The sequence below is a fragment of the Microtus ochrogaster genome, chromosome 7, assembly GCF_000317375.1.
Source record: "Microtus ochrogaster isolate Prairie Vole_2 chromosome 7, MicOch1.0, whole genome shotgun sequence".
NCBI lineage: Eukaryota > Metazoa > Chordata > Mammalia > Rodentia > Cricetidae > Microtus > Microtus ochrogaster.
This window is the reverse complement of record NC_022014.1, coordinates 80929524-80940044: the sequence shown is the minus strand read 5'-3', so window position 1 is coordinate 80940044 and position 10521 is coordinate 80929524. Positions and strand designations below refer to the sequence as shown.

General features: G+C 51.6%; 1 protein-coding gene across 1 annotated transcript in view; it reads right to left on the bottom strand.

The window, feature by feature from the left end:
• Positions 1-245: 245 nt before the first annotated feature.
• The window catches only part of Afmid (arylformamidase), a 20147-nt gene continuing 9871 nt past the window's right edge, over positions 246-10521 (bottom strand). The window contains exons 3-11 of the mRNA XM_005350802.2: positions 7079-7183; positions 6898-6946; positions 4436-4521; positions 4280-4352; positions 4062-4159; positions 3758-3836; positions 3529-3670; positions 2990-3094; positions 246-1957 (exon numbers count right to left, since the gene is read on the bottom strand). Coding sequence (XP_005350859.1) covers positions 1925-1957; positions 2990-3094; positions 3529-3670; positions 3758-3836; positions 4062-4159; positions 4280-4352; positions 4436-4521; positions 6898-6946; positions 7079-7183 — 770 coding nt within the window. The 3' untranslated portion in view covers positions 246-1924. The remainder of the gene's footprint in view (positions 1958-2989; positions 3095-3528; positions 3671-3757; positions 3837-4061; positions 4160-4279; positions 4353-4435; positions 4522-6897; positions 6947-7078; positions 7184-10521) is intronic.

The following is a 10521-nucleotide window of genomic DNA, read 5'->3' as shown; positions in this document are numbered from 1 at the left end:
AAAATCAATAATAAAAAAAAGTGCTTCCTGCTCTTTCAGGGGACGGGTTCTGTTCCCAGCACCCCTGCCAAGCAGGTCACTATGCAGCCCGGACTGGCTTCAAACTGGCTGTGCTCCTTATGCCTCAGTCTCCCCAGTGGTGGGATTACAGGCATGCACGCCCATGTTTGGATTTAAGATTTGTGTGGAAGTAGGAAAGATTCATGGACCGCACAAGGCTCGGCTCAAAAGAACCATACAGGAGCTGCAAGGCCTGCTCCAAACTTATTGAAGCAGTAAATAAACCGAGACCAGACACAGCCACGTGCAGTAGCCCCAGGAATGAAGCTCTGTGAGTTGCTACCCATGCTGCAGGGGTGTTTCAGGGACACAGTTGCCCGAGAGACAACCACACTCCTGTCGGTGACCCAGGAAACTCACCGGGTCACTAGACTTGGTGGGGTCATCTTTGCTCTGCTGGTGGTGGTGCCCTTTCTGGGGTGAGGAGACATCTGGCCATATGGCCTCAGGAACAGTCACATGATACCATGATGCCTGAACAAAAGCAGACAGAACTGAAAGTAAACAGCGGGGGCAGCTAGTAGCACTGTCCCCAGTGAGTGATAGAAGGCAACGGGGGCTTAGCTTGTCCGCCCAGAAGGGAACTGGCTCACACAAGGCAATGATTTTGAGAGAAAGCGTGCGGATTCTCCACTCTGCGTGAGCCTCCAGTGTAGCAGAGAAGGGTGAGAAGGGATAACAGAGAATGCGGGTTCGTTTCTTCCAGCTCTCAGGATATGAGATGCCATAGCTAGCGTCGGCAGTCAACTTCACGCAAGTCTAGACATACGCCTGGGTAGGGAAACTTGGTGGAGGAATTGCCCCTATCAGAGCACCTTGTTGCCTCATCTGTGGGATTCTGTCTTAAATGCAACGTAAAAGCGAACTAGACAGAGAGAACCAGAGTCTAAATTAGATGTGTGTCCAAAGACCCTCTTGCCGCTACGGTTCCTGGCACACCCCACCATGTCCAGTTTGGGGAAGCTTTGAAAACGAAGTAGAAACACCCACATCAGAAGTTCCAGTGGCTACGGGGCGGGCTGCAGGAGTCAGGTCTGGCAGAGCCCGTCATGCACGGGTCTTCGTGCAGGTGGCCTCTCTGGGATCGCTGCAGGTCTAAGAAAATCCTGTGTTCATCTGTACAGCAGGCACAAGCACGGGCTTCTTATTACTGTCATCTTCATGTATGTGTAGGTGTGTAGCTGAGGTATATACATATGACAGTCAAAGGGTAATCTGGAGGCGCTGTTTCCTTCCACATGGGTCCCCAGGGCCAAACACAGGCTATCAGTGTGGTGCCAGCACTCGCCCCTGCTGGGCCATCTCAGCAGCCCTTTTTCTTTCTGAGACAGGGTCTTGCTAGTAGCCCAGGCTGACCTTGAACTCACGTGCAATCCTCCTGCCTCTGTGTTGGGATTCAGGTGAACATGACTCTTTATCTCTCTGTCCCCCCCCCCCCCGCTCCTTTATACCAGGGATTGAACCCAGGATCCTATGCATGCTGGTCAAGCATTCTACCATTGAGCTGTGGGACCCAGTGGTTGGTTGGTTGGTCTCTCTTCATTCCTTCTCCAGACCCTGCCCTCTTTTGTAGTGGGAGATAGGGGCTGGGTGACAGCCCCAGCCCCAGCCAGTTCACACTGATACCGCAAAATGCATAGCCAGCAAGCCAGAAGCGGACTGTCACGCCCTGTCAGCGGCAGCGGGGCAGACTTGGCCAGGTGGTGGCTGTGTGCATGTCCCAGTGCCAATCTGCAGGCCTTCCTGGAGCTCCATCCGGGTGGGGGAGACAAAGCAGAGGTGTGTTCACAGCAGGGTGTTAGGTGGCAGTCAGCTCTTTTCTGGAGGTTTTCTGAGGCACACACAGGTTGGAGACCAGGTATCCTCAGAGCGTCGGGAAGATTGTTTTCAAAATGATCTGCAGCAAGAAGAGAAGATGGGAAAGCCCAGGGCTGATGGCTACCCGGCCGAAGAACATCTGCAGGTACCACGCCTTTGACCCCAACACTCAGGAGGCAGAGGCAGGTGGATCTCTGAGTCCCAGGCCAGCCAGGCTACATAGTGAGACCCTGTTTTGAAAGAAAAAAGAAAGCAAAGCAAGTCTATGTAGGCTACTTAGAAAGATCCTGTCTCAAAATTTAAAAGTAGGGGACTAAGAGGCAGCTCAGCTGGTGAAGCATGTGACAAGCGTGAGGGCCTGCATTCAGTGTCCCAGGGCCCACATGAAAGGCTGGTGCAGTGCACACACGTGACGCCAGTGCTGGGTGGAAGGGCAGAGAGAGCCGGGTCCCTGGAACTCATTGGCCAGCAAGCCTAGCCAAGCTCTGGTTCAGGGGGATGCCCTGTCTCAAAAAATAAGAATAACTGAGGAAGATACAGCATGTCATTTTCTGCCCCCAACATGTGTACACACTCACAGGTTCAGTTCCCAGGACCCCAAAATAAAACCAAGCTAATCAACTCCATTCCCTACTACAAAAGAGGGAAAAGAGAAAAAGATTATTGTCTGTCAGAATCGTGGCAACAATTTTCTCTTTATTCTTTGCCTTTCTTATTTTTTGATTTTTGAGACAGGGTTTCTCTATGTAGCCCAGGATATCCTGAAACTCGCTCTGTAGACCAGGCTGGCCTCAAACACAGAGATCCCCCCTGCCTCTGCCTCCTGAGTGCTGGGATTAAAGATGTGTGCCACCACCGCCCAGCCAGCTTTCCTAAACACAGGCCAGTGGCTTCCCTCTGCCCTGTCACCCTGGTCATAGCAATGCAGAGTTCCCACCTGGCAGATCCCTCCACACTGTGGGGATAAAGCGAGCTACAGAAAGTCCAAGATGGGTCCTCAACCTCTGGATGGCAAGGTAAGCCAAGCCCCCCACATAGCCTTCCTGTTTTTGGGCGATGGGATCCACACTCCCATTAGAAGGGCTGCGGAAGGGGAAGGGTTGATCCCCACCTGGGTGAGTTCAGCATCCTCCTGGGTCAGGTTCTCTATGATGTCAAAGTGATCCACACCACGCAGCCGCTGGAAAGAGGCCTTCCACCCCAAGCGGCACAGCGTCTGGACGGGAATGAGAGGTGTAGGCCTAAGAGTCTGGCTGGGAGAGGTAGGGTTCTCAGGGTCCAGGGTATGGCAGGTTCATTTGAATGCATTTGTTGACTGAATGACTGTCTTTGAGTCCAGTTAGATAAAATACATAAATTTATCACAGCCCTGGGAATCGTACCAGGGCCTTGCGCATGCTTGGCAAGTATGTCACCACAGAGTAGTGTATTGCCTTTCGTTTTAAAACTTGAAACAGGGCCCAAGTTAGTCAAGCTGGCCTTGAGTTCACTTTACAGCACATCCAGACCTCAAGGTCCTCTTGCCTCAACCTCTGGAGTAACTGTTATCAGGGTGTGTACCACCAAGCCCAGCTCATTTGGGCAGAATAACAAGGAAGACGACATCACATGACCGTCAACCAGCCGCCATTAGCTAGCCATTGGCAGTACCTCATAGAACTCCCTGGACTGTCGGTGGAATTCTGGGGACTCATGCTGACCCACAACTACTAGCACAGGACAGGCCGGACCCACAGGCCTCGCTGGAGCCACCTCCAAGCGCCGAAGTGGGCTGTTTCTCTGAGCATCTTCCCTGGGGGAGAAAGAGTGGAGGAGTCAGGATACGGGGGACACAGGCCTCAGGCTGGGGCTGGACATGGGCAGAGGGCAGACAACTCACAGGGTCATGTGCAGTGGGTCATTCTGGGAGGTAGCTATGATGGGCTCCAGGTCATAGATCCCGCTCACCAGGAGAAAGCCTGTGTAGGTGAGGAGTTCAGGCCAGGGGCCAGGCCCAGAAAGATGGATCTACCCACCCTCCAGGTCAGCACCCTAAGTCACTAGCCTTTCAAGCAATTGCTCAACCCTCCACCCCTCCAGCGAGGGGAAGAGTTGCCTGACCAGGTCCCAGACCCTCAGAAACCTTAAGGGATGGATGCCAGACTGGGCTACGTGATATCCTGTTTTGACAAACAGTAAGAAACCTTGGAGGTTGGGCACGACACCATGCTTCGTCCAGCTGGCAAAGAACACCATGGCAGCCAGGTGAGCTCCTGCAGAGTGTCCACAGACGTAGATTCCCCTGGGTCAGACGGAGAGCATGGTTACATCCACTTCCCTACGGCAACAGGAGTGCCAGGCTGCACCTGGCTCCACAGCTGCCCTCCCGTGGTCCACCAAGGGCATCAGCAGCAATACCTACTCGTTGCTCGGATACCGCCTCTGCAGAAACACAATGCTGCGGATCACCTGGTCCACCATCCGGTCCAGTGTGCCTGAGCAGAGGAAAATGCAGGGTGAGGATCCACCAGGGGCTCTACCCTCACAAAGCCCTGGCCCCCAAATCTCCAGAAGCTACCTTTGGGTGCAATGTCATAAGCCACTACAGCCACGACCACCCCTTGGGCTGTCAGCGGGTTCACCATGAAGGCCGAGACGTCCTTACTGTGGAAAGACAGAGATGGAGGCTGGAGAGCAGGCTCTTCCAGGACAAAGGTTTGGTTCCTAGTTCCCACCTGGAGGCATACAAACATCTGTAACTCCAGTCCCCTCTCCTAGCTCTGCATCCATCAGGCATGTACGCGGGGTACATACATATACGAAGGCAAGACATTCAACGCTATATAATAAATAATAAGAAGAAACAAATGTCAAGGAGTGTGTATGTAATGTTATACTTGGGAAGGAGAGGCAGGAGGATCAGGAGTCCAAGGTCATCCTCAGGTACTCACCAAGTTTGAGGCTAGCCTTGGCTACTTGAGACACAGTCTCAAAAAACCCAAACAATATAAAAAGAAAGATAAAGGCTGGGTAGTGATAGTGCATGCCTTTAATCCCAGCACTGGGGAGGCAGAGGCAAGCAGATCTCTGTGAGTTTGAGGCCAGCCTGGTCTACAAAAGCGAGTTCCAGGACAGGCTCCAAAAGCTACAGAGAAACCCTGTCTCAGAAAAAAAAAAAAAAAACAAAAAAAAACTAAGGAAGTGACAGCTGGAGGGGACTTGACCATGACCCTGCTTCCCTGCGGTCCTGAACACACCATGTGGCAGGTTTCCCATGCACTCAGGACACCGTGTGCTGAGAGGAAAGAACAGGCTGCCCTTACTCTGTCATGCTAGCCACAGGAGCCTGGGGACTTTAACCTCGAGCTGGCTCTGTCCATTGGGAAGGAGAGACAGTGTTCCCTCTCTTAGCAAGTTGTGAGCACGGGAGGTTAAAGGTGTAGAGAGTGTTAAATAGAACAAAACAGTGATGGATAACTGAAAAAATAAAAAAAACTGAGCCTGCTGGGGGGCGGGATAGATCCGAAGAAGAAGACAGACATCTGTGAGCCTGCTAGGGGAAGGGATAGATCCAATGGCAGGCATATGTAGGATAGTCCTGAGAACAGCAATGCCCTCCATGATCCTAAGTGCCCGTCTTCCCAACGCCAGAGCACCTACTGTGTGCACACAGTATGTGTGTGTAATCGTGTGTATCTATCTCATGTATGCCAGGCTGGCCTCACACTCTCTACATAACTGAGGAGAACCTGGAACTTCTGATCGTCCGTCCTCCACCACCGGATGGCTGGGATCACCAGTATGTACTGCCACGCCCAGTGTGATTCAGTGCTGGCGAAGGAACACAGGGTTTAGCGCACACCACAGGAATTCTACTGATCCAGCTACATCCCAAGTTCTTGCTTTGTGTCTTCTGAGACAAGGCTGGCCTCAAACTTGCAGGAATCCTCCTGCCTCAGCTTCCCTGTTCTTAATTTCCAAAGCACTGATATTTTGTGTCCTCTTGGTCCCAAACAAACCTGTGTAGTTGGTCATTCTGACATTTCTTTGACAAGTAAGTTGACCAGACACACTTTTCAGTACATGTAGAGACTTGAATTCTATCTCCTGAAAATGTATGTCCAAATCCTGCACCCAGGAGCTCAGGCTATGGTCTTACAGGGAAATAGCATCTCTGAGACAGAACTGGTAATCTTGGTTTATTTTAAAAAAAAAAAAACTTAGCAGAGATGGACTGGAGATATGGCTCAGCAGTAAAGAGCACTGGCTGCTCTTACAGAGGGCCTGGGTTCAGTGTTCAGCACCCACATGGCAGCTCACAACCACCTGTAACTCCAGCTCCAGGAGATTGATGCCCTCTTCTGGCTTCCTTGGGTACTGCAAGCATGTGGTGCACAGACACACATGCACACAAACATACATAAACAGCTGGGCAGTGGTGGTATGTGCTTTTAATTCCAGCACTCAGAACGCAGAGGCAGGCAGATCTTTGAGTTCAAGATCTGATTTACATAGTGAGCTTCGAGACAGCCAGGTATACACAGAGAAACCCTGTCTTGAACCTCCACTACCCAAAAAAGATGTATCACTTATTTTTATGATTTTTATGCATGAGTGTGTGTATGTGCACATGAGTACAGTTCCTGTGGATGCCAGAAGAGGGCATCAGATCCCCTGGAGCTGTTGGGTTATGGGAACCAAACTCAGGTCCTCTGGAAGAGCAGTAAGCGCTCTTTAACACCAAAGCCATGTGCCCAGCCCTAACGCTGTCTTTAAGAGGAGAGGGAGCTCTGGGACACAGGCATCAAAGACCATGTGAAGGCAAAAGCAGAAGCTGGAGACACAGCCACAGCAGAGGAACACCACACCTCCAGGCTGACCCCTGAACACTGTCGTTCTGACTTCCTACCTCACAGAGGTGAGAGGTCACACTTCTCATCTTGCAGGTGGACCTTGTGGTAATGTGTCACAGCAGCGTGATAACACCAATCTGGGGAGAAGTGACTCTTACTCCTCCCTGGTCACCCAGATCCCACTCACCTTCCGCTCTGCCAGTATCCTCCATGAAAGAACAGGAAGAGGGGGAAAGCTGTAACAAAAGGCAGGGGGCGCTGGTGAGCCGCAGGATGCCGGGGGCGCCCGGTGAGCCGGACGCCGGGGGCGCTGGTGAGCCGGACGCCGGGCTGCCTTTGCTGGGGACCAGGAGCCCTGCCCATCTCACCCTTGGAATCCTCATCAGGAAAGTAGATGTCCATTTTATCCCCCTCGCCATCACCATAGGGGACATCCAGCTGATTTCTCCTGGTGGCCCGGGCCTTCCTGGTGGCTGTAGATGCAGACAGGCTGTTGTCAGCTAAGCCCAGGCCAGCAATTCCTAGGCGGCTGTGATAATTGGTCAGTTGAGGCTTTCCCAGCCCTGACTTGTGGTCACCTGCAGACCCGTGGTCCCGGCAGCCACTGTTTCCCTGTATTCTTGTTACATACACCACCAGAGAGTACACAACTGTCTAAGCCTTGGAAAAGCTGGGGCTGGAGAGGTGGCTGCCCTGGCAGAGGGATTGAATTTCACTCCCAGCACCCACACTGACACTGAGGAACTCATCTGTGGCTCCAGCTCTGGGGCACTGGACACCTCTGGCCTCCTGGGGTCAGAGTCTACACAACATGGAAGACTATTGGACCCACATCCCCCACCCCGACTTTTGTTTTGTTTTGTTTTTGTTTTCGAGACAGGGTTTCTCTGTGTAGCTTTGGAGCCTGTCATGGAACTCTGTAGACCAGGCTGGCCTTAAACTCACAGGGATCCACCTGGGATTAAAAGCGTGCGCCACCACCACCCTGCAACAACCCCCTTTTCTGAGTAAACAATGTTTTATCAACAGCACTGGGTCAGTTAAATATCTAAATTATCCCTACCTCACACCACAAAGATCAACTCCAGATATGTCAAATAAAAACCAACTTTTAGAAAGCCCCAAAGGAGCTGGAGAGATGGCTTAGCAGGTATAGGAGCTTGTCACCAAGTCTGAAGATCTGAGCTCAGTCTCCGGGACCCACGGTGCGAGGAGAGAAACGGTTCCTGAAAGTTGTCCTCTGCTGCACACACGCTACAGCGCACACACTACAGTGCACACACACTACAGAGCACACACACTACAGCACACACACACTACAGCGCACACACGCTACAGCGCACACACGCTACAGCGCACACACGCTACAGCGCACACACGCTACAGCACACACACGCTACAGCACACACACGCTACAACGCACACACGCTACAACGCACACACGCTACAGCACACACACGCTACAACGCACACACACTACGGCGCACACACACTACAGCGCACACACACTACAGCACACACACCACAGCACACACACACACACTACAGCACACACACACGCTACAGCACACACACACGCTAAGCGCACACACACTACAGCACACACACACACTACAGCACACACACGCTACAGCACACACACACGCTACAGCGCACACACGCTACAGCACACACATGTCCTCACACACCTCACACACTCCTTAGAGGATGACGGGAGAACAGGTCTTCATGACCCTGAAGTCAACAAAGGCCACACACACCCAGGACCCAGGAATAATATTCAGAAAAGAAATAAGAGATTTGGCTGTGATCTGCCAGCACTTGGGAGGCCAAGGCAGGAGGGTCTGAAGGCCAGCCTGGGCTACACTGAAAGAAAGACTCTTTCCCAAAGAAACAAAGTATTTCCTCATGTAAAGAGCCAGCAGAGGTCACAGATCCTATATGGAGGGTCACGGTCATATTGCTGTGTCCCCGCTGCTCTGGCCACGGCTCCTCGGCTGCTGAAGACTCTCCCTCCACCGCCTATCCACAATCAGGGCCCCTCTCCCATCAGCACTGAGACTTCTTGGTGGGCTCTGCCTTGTCTTGTCCGCGGAAGGCAGTGACATCCCTCTCTACTCTTCCTGCTTCTCCCTGGACCCCTGTAGCCAGCCGCCAGTGTGCACCTGTCACAACGGGCACCCCACGTGGGCACTCCCTAGCTGAGATCCATCCTTGGCCCTCTGTGGGTTATACTGGGCTGCCATAACAACACGCCCTACCCCAGAACTTCACTCTCCCCAGTTCTGGAGGGTGGAGGTCTAGCAGTTGGTGTGTGGTCAGGACCCTCTCTCCTTGGGCTGCAGTCCTGCAGGTAGGGCTTCACTGTCTCTGGGACGGTCCCAGGCTCAGGCTGTCGCAAACCACCCTGCTGAAAACAGCCTTGTCCATACGTGTTGACCCTGGGAACAGCACCCACAGGAATTGTCACTTCTAGGTCAGAGGGTGGACTTGTTGTCATCAGGGGGATCCTGCCAGTGCCCTCCATAGAAGCTTCCAGCAAGAGAACTCTGTGTGCCTCGGGATCATCAGCACAGCAGCCAATCAAAAGTTAGCGATTTCAGTAAGAGCCCTGACAGCTTGCCTGACTGGGTTAGATTACATAGAGTGCTAAAACTACATTTTTTGTTGTTGTTGTTCAAGACAGGGTTTCTCTATGTATCCCTGGCTGTCCTGAAGCGTAGTCCAGGCTGGCCTTGAGCTCACAGAGATCTGCTTGCCTCTGCCCCAGCATGCTGGGATTAAAGGTATGGACAGCACCGCCTGCTGAAACCATACTTTTGTTCTCAGTTGAAGAGAAGAAACAAAACCACTGTAGGTAAATGGTGCTAGCTCACAGAAATCTCAGACATTCAAAACACCACTGACCAGGGAACAAGAAACTGCCCCTGGCCAGGGAGTGGTCGCGCATCTCAGTCTGGTCTACAGAGCAAGTTCTAGGACAGTCAGGGCTGTTGTACAAAGAAACAAAAACAAAACAAAACAAAACAAAAACAAAAAAAATAATAAAGAAAAGAAACCAAAACAAAACAAGGAAGAAAGAAAGGAAGAAAGGAAGGAAGGAAGAAAGGAAGGAAGGAAGGAAGGAAGGAAGGAAGGAAGGAAGGAAGGAAGGCCCTCTGACTGGGACATTGTTCAGCGAAGTGCTGGGGAACAATCTTTTTGTACACTGAACATGTGTTTTAATAAAGGGATAAACAGCCAATAGCTAGGCAGGTAGAGGTTGGGCAGCACTTTTGGACAAAAAGAGAAGCATGGGGAAGAAGAAGGGCAAAGTCACCAGCCAGACACAGAGGAAGCAGATGAACATGCCATGCTGAAAAAAGTACTACCACATGGTAGAGCGTAGATAAGAAATACGGGTTAACTTAAGTCGTAACAGCTACTTAGTGACAAGCCTAAGCTATTGGTTGAGCATTTATAATTAATAAGCCTCTATGTGGTTATTTGGGAGCTGGTTGCTGGGAGAGAAAGTCTGCCTACAGAGGGCAGGGGGTCATAAAGGTCAGGTGATGTACAGCCACCCCAGAGTGTGAATATCACCTGAACCCCTAGGTGGGAACACCAGAGGGCTTTAGCAAGACACCTCAGAATAACAAAGCCAGAACTGGACTTTAATTATCCAAAACCCAAGGTGTCAAAATTCTTACAGATAAAACCCCAGTCTAAAAATCATAGAATGTCGCTAAGCTGAGTTCTGTGTTAGCGGGTGTGGGAGTGTCATATATCAATCTGTTGATTTCATTGGTTAAGCAATAAAGAAACTGCTTGG